This window comes from Ips typographus, linkage group LG8 (genome assembly GCF_016097725.1).
Source record: "Ips typographus isolate SLU linkage group LG8, UJ_Ityp_2.0, whole genome shotgun sequence".
NCBI lineage: Eukaryota > Metazoa > Arthropoda > Insecta > Coleoptera > Curculionidae > Ips > Ips typographus.
Window position 1 is genome coordinate 6,557,287 of NC_138429.1, and position 16,041 is coordinate 6,573,327.

The 16,041-nt window shown below is 35.0% G+C and overlaps 1 protein-coding gene across 4 annotated transcripts; it reads right to left on the minus strand.

The window, feature by feature from the left end:
• Positions 1 to 60: 60 nt before the first annotated feature.
• On the minus strand, positions 61 to 15,918 carry LOC145733057 (RNA-binding protein 45-like). Of its 4 annotated transcripts, XM_081985683.1 has the most exons (11): positions 15,733 to 15,917; positions 15,635 to 15,661; positions 15,382 to 15,582; positions 15,079 to 15,193; positions 14,829 to 15,023; positions 14,470 to 14,774; positions 14,135 to 14,416; positions 13,930 to 14,041; positions 10,659 to 10,812; positions 10,495 to 10,603; positions 7,403 to 7,962 (listed from the first exon to the last, which is right to left on the minus strand). In XM_081985683.1, exons 3-10 carry the CDS (start codon positions 15,554 to 15,556, stop codon positions 10,505 to 10,507), a joined length of 1,437 nt encoding a protein of 478 aa, XP_081841809.1. In that variant the 5' UTR covers positions 15,557 to 15,582; positions 15,635 to 15,661; positions 15,733 to 15,917; the 3' UTR covers positions 7,403 to 7,962; positions 10,495 to 10,504. The 4 variants fall into 4 exon arrangements, with proteins under 4 accessions (XP_081841812.1, XP_081841811.1, XP_081841810.1 ...); XM_081985684.1 differs by lacking the exon at positions 7,403 to 7,962 and adding an exon at positions 4,418 to 4,577 and having other exon boundaries at positions 15,635 to 15,918; XM_081985686.1 differs by lacking the exons at positions 7,403 to 7,962; positions 10,659 to 10,812; positions 13,930 to 14,041; ... (5 more) ...; positions 15,635 to 15,661; positions 15,733 to 15,917 and adding exons at positions 61 to 964; positions 1,063 to 1,507; positions 4,322 to 4,577.
• Positions 15,919 to 16,041: the final 123 nt, after the last annotated feature.

Below are 16,041 nucleotides of genomic sequence, written 5' to 3' on the forward strand. Positions count from 1 at the left end.
AATTATTGAACACCCGTTAGTACCTATTGGTTTGTTATACAGGGTGATCCAATTGCTATAGACAAGTATAGTAAAATTTTATTACAAATTACAAAGGCGTTCTGATCCAAACGTCACGTGACTCAACTACTCGTCTGCAGTGTTGCCGGTTTATACACATAGACAATTAAATGCCCAACAAATTATATTTTCGAATCTAAATTAAATTTAGCACTAAATGATTAAAAGTTCTAAACTATCAAATTTACAACCCAAATTGCTAAAAACCCATTAAGTAGTTACGGTTGAATTTACTTTAGCATTAACATGGTCATCCTCATCTCGTTCAGTGGAAAAGGAACAATGCGTTTGAAAAATTTGTTCCAACTGATTCACCGTTTCGCTGGATAAAAACATGGAACACGCGCTAAAATCTTTACAACCGTCCGAAAAATGTCGCTTTTTGTACACTTTTAACGAACTAAAGTCCGTTAAAGGTTCGCCTACAGGCACCAATGATACTTGTTCTTGATCCATCAGTCCTTTGCTCAGTATTGGATTAACAAAACTATGAATTTCGCCACCTATTTTAAAGTCAGTCCTTTGGTCTAAATCACTTGTACATCCCTCTCCTACATTTTGTTTTACTGAACTTTGATTCAAATTTTCTGTCGAACTAAACACTTCCGCAGGTTCATCTACGAACGTAACACGTAACTCGTTTTTGGTTTTCGAGCAGTCTTCTTCTACTTCATCACAATTATTAGTGGACTTAGGCAATACAGACTTGTTCTTTGCTTCATAGAGCGGTTTTTTCCTTTGGTAGTACTTGCTTCGCTCGAACCAATAGCTTGTTTGTTCATAAGACTTTAAAATTGTTCGGTAAATTTGCTGGTAACGTCCAACCAAGTCGTCCTCTTCTTCGTCGAAAATTTCTTCAATGCTGGATAACTTTGGCGCTGATTTTGAACACTCAAGAGGTGGCCTAAAATAAAATTTTACAGAACCATTCAATTTGTAATTATTAAATTAGTAGATTTTTAATAACATTCTTATACAACTTGACTTGAATTAAACACTTGCCTATAATTATGATGCCCAACAGCCAGCAGTATTTTCCGTCTGGGCAGGCTTGCATTTTCATTGATACAATTTACTAGACTCAATCTAGCATTTTGTCGGGACAGTTTTTCCTTTTTGAAGTCGGTCAACGCTCTTCTCAGAAAGTCCTTCAATTCCCTCTCGATTTGCGCAGCCACTTCGGAAGACATGCACAGCACCGCGTGACATCTCAGCTCGTGCTTCAGTCGTCGAGCTTCGTGCCTGTAAATCCAACAGAATATCCTGGGAAATTCGGCTGGGGCAGCACACGTGGTCAGTCTATGGGCCCAATATTCCGTTAGTCCGTGACTTTTGGTTACCGCCTTCAGTCCACCCGACACGGTTAGCTGCATACTGACGTCAGAACGAGACGATTGAATGTAGTTGCGCCACAATGTTGTCAACGGTTTTTCTATACAGCCCTCACCTAAAAGTACAGTAGGCCAGTTGACTGACTGTATGTATAGTCGTCGGCAGTAAATTCGGCCGTTGCACGTCATTGACGTTTGACACACTGAATTGCTAGAAGCTTCTGGCGGTTTAAAACTATTCTTGAAAGGTTTAGTGCACTTGTAGAAGCCTCTAGCAATTATTACAAGGTTTACAGTGGTATTTAGAGAGCTCTGACATTTTTAGACTAGTTCTAGAGGCTTCTGGCAGTTTAAAACCATTCTTGAAAGGTTTAGTGCACTTGTAGAGGCCTCTGGCAATTATTACAAAGTTTACAGTGGTATTTAGAGAGCTCTGACATTTTTAGACTAGTTCTAGAGGCTTCTGGCAGTTTAAAACCATTCTTGAAAGGTTTAGTGCACTTGTAGAGGCCTCTGACAGTTTAAAACCATTCTTAAAAGGTTTAGTGCACTTGTAGAGGCCTCTGGCAATTATTACAAAGGTTACAGTGGTATTTAGATGGCTCTGACATTTTTAGACTAGTTCTAGAGGCTTCTGGCAGTTTAAAACCATTCTTGAAAGGTTTAGTGCACTTGTAGAAACCTCTAGCAATTATTACAAAGTTTACAGTGGTATTTAGAGAGCTCTGACATTTTTAGACTAGTTCTAGAGGCTTCTGGCAGTTTAAAACCATTCTTGAAAGGTTTAGTGCACTTGTAGAAGCCTCTAGCAATTATTACAAAGTTTACAGTGGTATTTAGAGAGCTCTGACATTTTTAGACTAGTTCTAGAGGCTTCTGGCAGTTTAAAACCATTCTTGAAAGGTTTAGTGCACTTGTAGAGGCCTCTGGCAATTATTACAAAGTTTACAGTGGTATTTAGAGAGCTCTGACATTTTTAGACTAGTTCTAGAGGCTTCTGGCAGTTTAAAACCATTCTTGAAAGGTTTAGTGCACTTGTAGAGGCCTCTGACAGTTTAAAACCATTCTTAAAAGGTTTAGTGCACTTGTAGAGGCCTCTGGCAATTATTACAAAGTTTACAGTGGTATTTAGAGAGCTCTGACATTTTTAGACTAGTTCTAGAGGCTTCTGGCAGTTTAAAACCATTCTTGAAAGGTTTAGTGCACTTGTAGAGGCCTCTGACAGTTTAAAACCATTCTTAAAAGGTTTAGTGCACTTGTAGAGGCCTCTGGCAATTATTACAAAGTTTACAGTGGTATTTAGAGAGCTCTGACATTTGTAGACTAGTTCTAGAGGCTTCTGGCAGTTTAAAACCATTCTTGAAAGGTTTAGTGCACTTGTAGAAGCCTCTAGCAATTATTACAAGGTTTACAGTGGTATTTAGAGAGCTCTGACATTTTCACAGTAATTCTACAGGCTTCTGGCAGTTTAAAACCATTCTTGAAAGGTTTAGTGCACTTGTAGAAGCCTCTAGCAATTATTACAAAGTTTACAGTGGTATTTAGAGAGCTCTGACATTTTCACAGTAATTCTACAGGCTTCTGGCAGTTTAAAACCATTCTTGAAAGGTTTAGTGCACTTGTAGAAGCCTCTAGCAATTATTACAAAGTTTACAGTGGTATTTAGAGAGCTCTGACATTTTTAGACTAGTTCTAGAGGCTTCTGGCAGTTTAAAACCATTCTTGAAAGGTTTAGTGCACTTGTAGAGGCCTCTGGCAATTATTACAAAGTTTACAGTGGTATTTAGAGAGCTCTGACATTTTTAGACTAGTTCTAGAGGCTTCTGGCAGTTTAAAACCATTCTTGAAAGGTTTAGTGCACTTGTAGAGGCCTCTGACAGTTTAAAACCATTCTTAAAAGGTTTAGTGCACTTGTAGAGGCCTCTGGCAATTATTACAAAGTTTACAGTGGTATTTAGAGAGCTCTGACATTTTTAGACTAGTTCTAGAGGCTTCTGGCAGTTTAAAACCATTCTTGAAAGGTTTAGTGCACTTGTAGAGGCCTCTGACAGTTTAAAACCATTCTTAAAAGGTTTAGTGCACTTGTAGAGGCCTCTGGCAATTATTACAAAGTTTACAGTGGTATTTAGAGAGCTCTGACATTTGTAGACTAGTTCTAGAGGCTTCTGGCAGTTTAAAACCATTCTTGAAAGGTTTAGTGCACTTGTAGAAGCCTCTAGCAATTATTACAAGGTTTACAGTGGTATTTAGAGAGCTCTGACATTTTCACAGTAATTCTACAGGCTTCTGGCAGTTTAAAACCATTCTTAAAAGGTTTAGTGCACTTGTCGAGGCACTAAGGTTTACAGTAGTATTTAGAGAGCCTTGACTCTCTTGCAAACTGCTAACTGTTAATCTGGCAACAATGCACACAGCTCGTTAAAAATCAAGATTAAGTAGGTCACGTTTGTATCTAATCTGCGTACGGTAATCAACTGCGGATGAGAAAGAGAGCGCAATAGCCCGTAACTAATCGCTTAACAAAAGGAATACATTTGGAAAACTTCAAACTGTGTGTGTGTGTGTGTTACTGATGACGTGCAATGGCCGAATTAATACCGACTTTAAGTATATTTTACTTGGTTATTTAGTTTTTATATATTAAACAGAACAGTCAAGATGGACTGTGTCAAGCCAAGCTTAAGTTAAGTGTGGTTCAGAGTGTGTAGAATACAGTTAAAAAAAAGTCACAGTCTGGACCATGCTTAAGCTGAGCTTGAAGTTTGACGGTTGTTTGACATATGTCACTTATGAAGTTTGCCGCCATCTTGGCTTAACATACGTTTTACTTCCTTCTTCTTTTCACTAATTTCATTTAAGCCCAAATAACAGTATACAGAGGGATCAAAATTAACCATGTAGAATATAGATCATAAAAAAAGTAAAAGTACCTTTAGCCCATCCAGTAACGACGTTTCCCAGATAAGCCACTTGGTATGTGGGAAACGGCTTTGAAATTACCGCGCTCGCACATTTTCTCAGTCTAATTTTATTGAAAACGTATTTAAACGTTTTCTTCTGCTTGTCATTTTGGATTGCTTTGCGTGACACATCGTTGAACATGGGGAAAATTTTCCGTTTGATGTGATGTTTGTCCTCAGGTTTGATCTTTTTATGTAGTTTCGTTTCCATGCTGTTTTGTTTTACCTGAAATGAAATAACATCAAATTAATTACCCGTTTTTCTTGACGGATGCTTTAAATGTAAACCTAGCTGAAATAGTATGAGTTTCGAAAACGTTTCTGACGTAAACTTAGCCAAAGTAGCTTTTTTAAGATATAGACAATTTGTAACTGTCACTGGTATAAACATAGTCAAGTGACGTCAAGTTAACTATTCCCTGTAACTCGAATGTTTGAAGTTTCTTATACTCTCCACTTAACAATTTGGCCAATAGAGAGCGTGAGTCAATAACTAACTAGAAGTAACTGGCGAATAAGTAAAAATTGATAGTTTGTTAGTCAGTCACTAACAATTACGTTAACATTATTAAAATCATGAGTGTAGGTAGTATTTTTACGATCGTTTACGCTCTCATTAAACCAATTTACACAAGGAACCAACCTAATTATAGCCATCAATAACTTATCCTACATGTATGTAATGTTACAACTAAATAATTTTTTATAATTAATATTACTTTAATTAAAGTTCAATGATCAGTTTAGGTTCTGTAATACAGAATTTTTAATTATAATTTAATTGCTAATGACAGAATCAATTATCCCTTTGTAATTGCAGTACATAATTGATCATTGTAAATGTTCTTTCTGTTTTTGGTATTTTTAATGTAGACTTTTTATATTTTTTATGGAATTATTGAAAATTGATCGTCAAAAAACCATAATGGTTTATGGGTTTTTTTTCGGTTTATATTAGCGTTGTATTGAAAAGGTAAATCGAAAAGTCCGATTCCTAATATTCACCAGACTACATTGTTTAAAGTTAAAGTGACAGTTCCTCTAATCCGTGGTTTAGGGGTCCAGACAATTCTTATTTCAGGCAACCCGTTATACAACAAATTTCTTCAACTTCCTTAAAAAGTCCACAAATTAAGTTTACATGTTGCATTTACCAATCACAAACTAGGAACAGTGTTATTATGTATACAAATACTGCACATGTGGACTTTCTGTAACACTTTTAGCCTTCTTTAAATGAATTATATTTAAGCTAAAATCACTGCTTGTCAAAAGGTTGACGTCAGCACAACACTGTAAGATGTCTGTAGAAAAGAAGAAGTATACCGGGTGATCAACTAAAGTCACAGACTTAACTCTCTAACTTAGGACACCATGTAAAACGCTCCTAAGTATCAAATTAAATGTAATATAAAAGTTTCCTGCGTATAAATCTAAAGCTATTTAATTTTAAAGAAAACTCACCTCACATTAAGATTTTATATAACAAACTGCATTCCATCTGTATGCTACCAGTTGGAAAAAGGAGAGAGAGTCGCCAGTAGGAAGTATTATTGCAAACTAAACCACACAATATTTTGTCGGTTGCGGTCCAAAAAAACCCATATGTTTAACAATAGTAGACAAATACTTTCCATTACCAAATAGTTGCAAAAAGTGGTGGTATTTCGACTTAATCGATGACAATTTAACCGCTCGTAATTAATTAACAAAACACACGAACAATGCAAAGTAGATCCAAAAGCGACGCAGTGGTTATATTATTGTAATGTCGTCGGTTCGGTACCACCGAACCCACAACCTGTTAAGTTGAAACTACTTGCTTGGGGAAAGGTATTTGTAGGACATTGCCGGCGCGCAGTGGACGATTTACTTTTCTAAATGGACAAAACTATTTTGCAGAGCATTGTGCAAACCAATCTTGATGGAATAGATGAGCAAATTAATTTTGCTTTAGATGATCAAGGAGATAAAGTGTCAAAAAAACCCAAAAACGACATTGTTCATAACGTCTTATGTCTTTTAAATGAAAAGTTCATTCGTTTGTCCACCTAGAAAACAATAATTAACCACTGTGCTTTCGTGCCTCGACTTCCTACCTATCCTCGTTTGAAAACCGCTACACTAAGAACCACTAGAACCAGACTATTGTTAGACCGCGTTCTTCGTGATATTATTTTAATTCTTTCTTCTTAAATTAATAATACTGTTAAGTTCTTCCATAACAAGTCTAGTATATTTGCCTCCACCTCTGACGGTATAAAAAGTCAGACTTTAAGTGTATAAAATAATGGTTCAGGTGCATCTCTATTCACTGCACAAACTACCGGACCTCAACCGATTTAATGCTTCCAACTAATTGTTTTTACCTGAAAAGAGGAAGTTACTATCAGGGCCGTCCTAAACAGAATTTTTTTTTTATCAGATAATTAATTTAAATCGAAATCGTTTTGGCTCAAAACAACTGGTTAAAGTTGCGTGTTTTGTATGAACTTGAGTTTTCTATATCATTTTAATTGATCGGTGATCAAAAGAAAGTATGTCCAATCCAACTAAAATATTTTCAATGTTATGCCACTTCCGGTTATTCCTAAAGAACTGAACTTTCTTATTATAAATGCGAATCAAGAATATAACATTTCATGCTGCATGTGGCAACGAGTAGTGCATGTTTACGACGTTGGGGAGCGCGCGCCTATGGTTGGGACTTGAGGCAGCCTGTCATCATCAGCAGTTTTATGTATTTACAGCACTTTTTGATTAAAATATTACGTGTAATTTAAATGAGACCTTTATAGCCAAATGCTTTCTTCTGTGTCGCAGGTCATTGTTTTACTCACTCCCCCATTGTTATATTTTCAATTCTGTAAATACAACTGACAAAATACTTGAAAGCAATGTTGCCAACCAAACTTTGCATTGTTTCTGTACTGGTTTAGTAAATATAAAGATTATCTCCCATTTTGGCTAAATAACTAATTTGTTAAGGTTACTTACCCACTTTTTACTTGTTATTCCTGTTTTAGGTTTATCCAAATAAAACAACGGTAATTCTATGAACGCTTTAATAATAAATATACTTAAATTGGTATTTTTCTAAACAAGCGCCAAAAAAAAGAAAGAAAAGGAAATTCAAGCTATATCTAATAGTCTAGTATAAAAAATGACATAATATTAACCATGTTAAGTCTAAAAATAACTAATTAGTAGACACTGTATCAAGTCATGTATCTATACCAGACGCCAATCAAAAGTTACTTCCATACATTGTGTCAATACAGAAAATTAACAATATTTTTTTCTTTTAGGCTTGTACAGTTTACTATAATAATAATGTAAGTAAGAACTTCTTTCTACACACTACTGTAATGAACTACATTACTAACATCCTCTGAACTATGTTTTGTTGAATTTATAAAATTTTTTGTTTGGCGTTTGGTACACATAAGTATTTGTTTCCTTAGTCTATAAATAAATGTCCGAGAAATAGTGCGTAGGTGAGTAACAATTTTTTTAACGCGTCGTTAAAATATCTAAAATGTAATTGTGGTTTGTGGTCTTTTCAGTAATCACCAATGCAAGTCAGTAGTTCGTTTTGTCTCGTAACGTTTCTATAAGAAAACAAATTATAGTAAGTATTTATCAGTAAATGGTGGTTTATCGACTTTATACATAGGGTGTTCCAAAACTAGTCTGTTATAATCTAACAGCTTAAATAGATAGGTTTATTCAATTGCTGTAGAAAGAGACATTTTAGAAAAATGATTAGTTCTGTATTTAATACCAGTTATATATTCTGAAATCCAACGAATATTTTTAAAATCCAAGTTATATTTTCTAAACTACATGTGTAAATGGTGTAAATTTACGAAAGAATGTTCTAAATGAAAGATTTTTTATGCAACTTAGATTTGGCAAAATAACAAATCAACCTTTCGGCCACAATAGCAATTAGTTGGAGTAAAATTGAATGATAAATCTAGAAAATGTGTATTTGTATAATTCAATCTATTTGCGACTAAAACAATCAACTACGACACGGATTGTCAGCAAAGGTCTCATATAAATTACACTTTTTAATTGTTCCACCAAGTGCTTTCTCTGTCTTTGACTTTTAGTGAACAGTTAACCTGACTAAAGCTCTGATAATGGATCTGTTAAGCTATTTCACTGCCCTATCCAGTTTATGAAGTTCATTAATAACTCGCAGGGAATGTTGAATTTACATTGTATCATTTGTCATGGGACCTTTAAAAAAAATTTTTTAAGCCCTTGGGTCTTTAATATTTGGAAAAACAGTCACATAACCTGAGCAAGTCATTTTTATTGAATCATTAATCAACATTTTGACAATAGTCATGTACAAATTGTAAAAGCAGACATGCTACTTAATTCAACCTAAAAACTGTCACGTGACCATAAAAAAATAATTTCAAGGGTGTATTTCATCAAGATTTATCATTATCTCAATACCAGGGGACTTATAACTAAGTTTAAGAATGCCACAAATGTGTAGGTAAAAATTTGAAGGTATCCTGAGGCAGTTTAAATAATTTAAAGGCATTTTAATGTATTTCAAGACAGTTTAAGGCATTTGAGCAATAATAGAAGCATTGTGAGGTATTTTAAAGGCATTTCAAGGTATTTTGTATGCAAAAAGGCATTTTGGCGTACAAAAAATTATCGGCGGTCTACCCTTCGTGCGATGTTCATCCAACTCAAACATGTACCAACCAAACCAAATATTCTCTTCTTTGGTGAAGAAAAGCAAACATTCTCACTTTAACACATCCTTATCAAATAACCATCCCTAGTCTATTTAACTTTGAAATGTTTAGGTTAGGTTAATTAGGTAATCTCTGTTAATAAATCGATATAGTCCTCTCAGCTTTACTTTGACAAAACGATCCAGAGACGCTAGCAAATCAGTAGTATCTCCACTGATGCTAATAAATCAACAAAACTGCGTCCAGTTTCAACTTAATAAAATTAAAAATAAGGAGTTTGTACAGGGTGTCCCAATAAGCCGTGCACGCGGCTGTTTCTTAAAAACTATACATAGTATGGCTTCGAATTTTTTTTTATTAGTAAATGTGGCCAAGATAAAATAATTTTCAGCTTTCTAAATCCCCGATTCCACTAAAATGAAAAATGTCCAAAAACTCTGAAAATTTAAATGGAAAGGTATAGTAAAAATCTCATAAAAGTAATCCCCTATTCTCTACGAAGAATTTTCCTATTTAACTTTTTTTTCTATCTCTTCAAATAAAGGGGTTGGAGTAGTCCAAAGTTTGCTTTGAAAGAAATGAAAAAGGAAGCCTGCTGAAGCTTCCTATTACCTATTCCATAAGCAATCAGTTATCTGTCCTGTGAAAAAAAAAAATGGAATTTTTTTCTTGTTCCCTGAATCAAAACTTTGTGTTTACTAATGACTGCCATTATAACCAAACCCTATGCAACATATAGTAGTATTCTAATTTGATTAATAATGTAATGTTTATAACTGTAAAAAGGCTATTTTTAACGATTTTTCCATAATATCTCGTGTTACAAAAGATATAGAGTACTGAAGTTTTCACACAACGATAGATAATCTGATTGTTTATGGAATAGGTGAATGATTTTTTCGAGATATCTAAGATGAAAGTGCAATTTTTGTAAAAACACCGTCTATCGAAAAGACCGAAAACTAAATGGAACATTTTGGGACACTCTACAGGACAGAAAATGCTCTTTAAAATGGCGCAAAAACAAAGTCTCTACGATTAGCCGTTTTCGAAATATTTCATTTCTTTCAAAGCAAACTTTGGACTACTCCCACCACTTTATTTGAAGAGATAGAAAAAAAAGTTAAATATTAAAATTCTTCGTAGAGAATAGGGAATTACTTTTATGAGATTTTTACTATACCTTTCCATTTAAATTTTCAGAGTTTTTGGACATTTTTCATTTTAGTGGATTTAGAAAGCTGAAAATGATTTCCAGCATTTTTCCTTGGCCACATTTACTAATAAAAAAATTGTTTTCACAGCTTATTGGGACACTCTGTACGTTGGTTTTTTAAATTATTTATGGTAGTTCTTTTTAACTGGTAGATTCACTAATGATATGATAATTCAATAAAAGAAGAATTCACGTCTTACCTCTACTCCTCTATGAGAAACTCAAATCGTCAGTTCTCGGCCTTTTTCTTTGTTCTTCAGCAACCATAACCTTCAGACGAACTCCGTTCACATCGGCTCCATGAAGGGTCTATTATTAACAACAAACTAAAATTCGGGTAATTAATTTTAAGCATAAAACTGACCTTAATGGCTTGTTCACAAGAATGACGATCCGTATATCTAGCGTATCCACAATTTTTGTTACTTAACAAGTAAGCTTCTATTAAGTTTCCAAAACGGCAAAACACATCTCGAAGAACAGCGCTCGGCAACGGCGTCGAACAAACAATGAAACACCTGGAACATAGAAAATAAAACTGAAAAAAACGATTTTATATGAAATCTTTATTAATAATTATTAACATTATAAATGTACTAATTCCTTCATAAAACCTTAGTTACTAATAATACGTTAGTTACGGAGGACAACAGGTTCGATAACAGAATAATATTACAACGACTTTTCATGAATATCCAAAACAATGTTTTGACAGTTTTTAAACTTAACGGATACTCCACTGACTTTGGAGTCCACGATCATATTTATGTCTTCTGAAGGCTGATTAATGGCCGAGTATGCATTCCTCTCCATTTCATCCGGTTCCCTAGGGCTTAATCCACTGCCGGAGACATTGCCGACTTGAATTTTGCGAGTAATGGAAACTTTCTTGGACACACTTTCTCCTAGATACCCTCTAGCAACCTTCATTGATTCCCATCCTCCAAGTTTTTGTAAATCCAATATATCCCCTCCAGCATTAACAATAAAATTGGCTGAAGATCTTCTAACGCAGTGACCAGTATAAGAAGATACTCAGCTATTTTTTGAGGTAGTTTACTGTACATTTTCCTTTTCTATATGATAGAAACAATCTTCGGTGAGTAACATGGGCTGGCCTTAACATTGCATACTTTTTAAATAGAAGCACAGGATTGACTTTGCCCTCAGATACTATCGCGAACGTTCGTTTCTTGTGGGTTTTGGAGTCGGGATTAGTAACAATCAGCTTGTCCTCTAAAACGTCAACATCTTCCGTGGTCATCTTGGTCAGTTCATTGGTTCATTCATTTCATTGGCAGGCTCCTCCAATTCCAATTAGAAAGGCCACTTTTAACATCAAAAACTCCTTTTCTGGAGCAGAACGTACAAATTCGTTGATTTGTTCTCTTGTAAATACCTTTGTTTTTTTTTGCTCTATATCCGACGTTTTTCTTCTTGATAAAACGTATTTGTCGATTTCCACTATTTCCTTCAATTTTAAGGTCGCTTGTAACATGGAATATTTTGGCCATAAGGACGAAGCAGAATATTCTGCAGCGAGTTTTGCAAAATATTGTTACGGTTTGGGCCTACTACGCTCGATACTCGATGAAACCGATGCGCCGCAATATCTGGCCGGGCGCGTGTTAAAGTAGGCCACACTTAGGAAGCGTGGTTTGCGAATATAAAAGACGCGGTGTCGACCGCGGGAGTAGTGTAGAGTAGTAGTGAATTTGGGAACGCGGTAAACTTTAAATAGTGGAATAGTTGTGGAATTGTAGTAGTGTTTTTAATAGCTGAGTTAATTATTGTACGGAGTGTTTTGGAAGTGTAAATAAATTTATTAATTGTTGAGTTAAACTGACTTTGTGTGAACCCACGGGAAAATCGTAACAATATGTTAGCAACACCGTTTCTTCTGGACCTCGAACTTGTACTTCGTTTCGCCACACACAAAACTGTTCATATTCTTTCTTATACTGGATTTTTCCAGAAGCAAGCTCAACCTTTATAGTGTTGGCTGCAGCCAATATCAGGAGGCAAACTCCGTAACGATGTAGAAAATAGAAAACGCATAGAAATAGACAAGAAAGAAAATTTCTTTCTATTAACTGTTGGTACTCTCTAAGCTATTTTCTATCACATTCGGCTGACACCGTCAACAGAAAACGGGAACCTATAGGTCCTAAAAACATTGACTAATTTCTAGTAATAAATCTAGGGCTTTTACTTGTTTCGTCGTATTCAGGGTTAATGACAAGTATCAAAGACAATAATTTGAATAATTCTACGTTTTTACTAATTTTTTTCAGTAATTAATCATATTTTTAAGTTTACATTCTAAAATAATTCGTTTTGTTGCCATTTTTGTTCTTGGTTTTATTTATTGTAGTTCTGTCTCTTCAGTTTCTTATTTTCTTGTTGGACCATTAATATTTTTCAGTTGCTTGTAAACAATTTTTATGCATTTTGTGAAGAAAGTAGGATGGGACTTTAGGATGAGTTGATGGAACCCATATAGCCATAACACAACCATTCCATCATGAACAGCTTACAACTCAAAAACAATAACTAATAGATGCAAGAGGAGTGCAAACACAATCAAATGGTCCCCAACCCAACCTTATTGACACAATGTTGACACTGACGGGCATAAAGGTTAAAAAACAAAACATTTGAATTTTAGAAGACGACGGAAAAGAAAGATTGGTAAATACAAAATTTCATAGCGGCAAGAGAGATAAAATCATAGCAAGACCCAATGAATAAAAAAAATGTAAACATAGCAGGAAGGAGCAATAGCAATCAAAGAGGGGGACAGAAACAAGGGGGAGGCGGGGGGAGTAATATGGCGGCCGTCAACTTCCGGTTGGCACTATAAAACACTATTATTATTGTCCACTGTACAACTTAATTTAAATTTGCAAAACTCAACTGTTAAAGAACCACAAACAAACAAAACAAACTAACACTATACTACAACAAATACAAACAACAAATTTTTGCGGGTTTGAAACTCCAAACTTTCAATGACTGCGTCAATTCAACTGCGCAGTAGGCGAATGCGCAATCAACTTCCGTCCCCCTCGCTTAATGCACAAACGGGTTATAATTTGTATTATTGTTACCTCCTGATACTTGTTCTTTTTACTCATTGGCAAGACCTCATTTGGTCATGATTTGGTCTTTCTATTTTACACAACCCGAAGTGAGCCGAGCCGTGAGTGCCGATCTTCACCAAATGAAACGTAGAGAGTACCATATATTACGATAGAGAAGGGTTTTCTATGATAGCAAAGAAATTTCCTTGCTATTCGTTAGAGAGTTCGCCTTCAGGAGTATCTAAATTTTGCTTGATTTTAATGCGGACAACAAAAATTAAATGACGTTTTTTTTTTTTGTGAATTTTGTTTTCGCATCGCCGTTGTCAATGATACGATAAAGCTTTGAATGTAACGATTAGCGATTTAACACCGTCTCCGACATTATAACACTACTATTATAAATCGCATAATAATCCTGTTACATTAATAGTTATAATTAGATTAATTTTACTAAAAGCAGTTATGACTTATTTATCAATTGGTTTTATTTAAACTATTAAACAGTTTTTTTAGTTTTAGATGGGTTTTGCGTAAAATCCTTTTACTTACCGCGCTACACATTCATCATCAATTCCTGCCAAAGGTTTAGGATCAGGTAATGGAGCACTACATTGTACTTGAGAGTTAGGGTCAACTAGTCCTCCCAAGTTAAGAATGGCAGCTAAAAATAAATATTTCATATTGAAACACTTTAAAACACTTGCAAAAGAGGTTTTTGAATTGATCACATTTAAAGTAGAAAAATATCACTTACAAGGATTTAATCCGGCGGCTTGAATAAGGCTGGACGCTTGCGCTATAGTTTCAGCAATGTGCATTATATCTTTTCGTTTATCGGCACCGTCCCCAGCCGATGAGGAGCTGTTATTGTCCAAAATTGGTTTTACGATTAATCGAAAACCTGGAGGATACTCAAAACCGTGCAGTTTTTCCTTTGCGTGTGCCGCCCACTGTGGCGAAGTGTAAACCACTTCGCCAACAGCGCGACTCGGTCTCATATGTCCACCTTGATATCTCAACTGGCAATAATCTAGTCCTGAAATCAAATTTTAGGTCCGCTAGAGGGCGCACCAAACAAGTAACACTTACCTGGAACAATATCAAATAACTTCCATAACTGGTCTTCATTGATTTCCGGACTGGCAATGACAGTTAACCCGGTGTATCCATCGTTAGTGCCTGACGGTCCTGCCGTAAAAGATGGTGCGTTTGTCGAACTGAAATTATTAAAAGTAGAATTTCTAGCGCCACCGGAATGTAACTGAATATTGGGACTGCCAAAAAACTCTTTGGAATCCCCTCTGCGAGGTAGCGGCTCTGAATTTTTTGGTTCAGCAAATACAGCCCTATACTTGCGATCACACTCTTCAAATGCTTTAGCTGCATGTGAAAACCTATTAAAGCACATATTATACAGGTTTTTGCAGAAATATTTTGATGTAACTTACTTGTAATATTTGACAAAGGCCACTCCTTTGCTCTCCCGCGTTTGTTTATCTTTTATAACACTAGCATATTCAAGGTCGCCAAACTGCCCGAAATAATCGTGAAGGTCATCATCTGTCATATTTTTAGGGCATACAATGAATAGCCTTTGCATTTTCTCCTCCTCATTGGTTTCTCTTTTACTGCCTTGTTCGCGACTGAAAATCAAAGTTTAAATTAGAGTTTAAAGCTAGTAATAATAACTAGACAAACCTTGCAGCAATCATCACTTTGATTTTTCTGCCACTGTTACCAATAGTTGCTCCATTCATGGCTTCTAGAGCATGTGCAGCTTCTGATGTTTTGGAATATTTGATATATGTTATACCTGAAATTCCCCCTTTAATGTTTTATGTGTTCCTTGAATGTAAAAAAGTAGTTTTTATTTTAATCATCAAACTTACTTATAGGCAAAGGATAAAATTGTGTTTTAAAAAATGCTGTTTGTTTTATTTTTCACATTATTGTTGCTATTTGATTGTGATATTGTACCACTGGCAAATTGTATTATCCTACCTTTATATTCTCCTGTATTTTTATCTTTAACCATCCATATTTCATCAATGTGACCGAATGTATCAAAATTGTTCCTGTAATCTTCTTCAGTGAGAGTTTTGGGTCCTATTATGAATAATCTTGATAGAGGAGGATCATCTGAACTTGAACCAATGGAATTCCTTTTAAAATCCATCTCTCAAACTATGTAAGGACTGCAAACTAAAAACCCAGATATAATTTATTCAAAATTTACATATTCTGGGATTTGCACCTTTTGCTATTCCAAGATCTAGTTACCCTAAAGTTAATTTTTGTAGACAAACTCCAACAGGATAAACAAACCAAAAATATTTTTGGTTTTTTACAAACCCTATGCTATTCCTAATTTGATTCAAATGGTTATTGTTCTAGTTCCTTCAACTCCCTATATTTGACCATAAAATATAGTCAAATTTACAACACTACAAGCAAAGTTCAGCTTGCTTGCTACCAAAAAATTAACCACCAATTAATCAAAAAGAAACCATCAATCATCCTACCATCACACCAACCACCAAAACCCAAAAACAACACACAAGCAAGTGAACTGTCAAATGTCTTTTTTGACTGTGCACCGTTTTTATTTGTAAAGTTTTACGGTTTTTATCGTCCTCTTTGTGTTGTCCTACTTTGATAAAA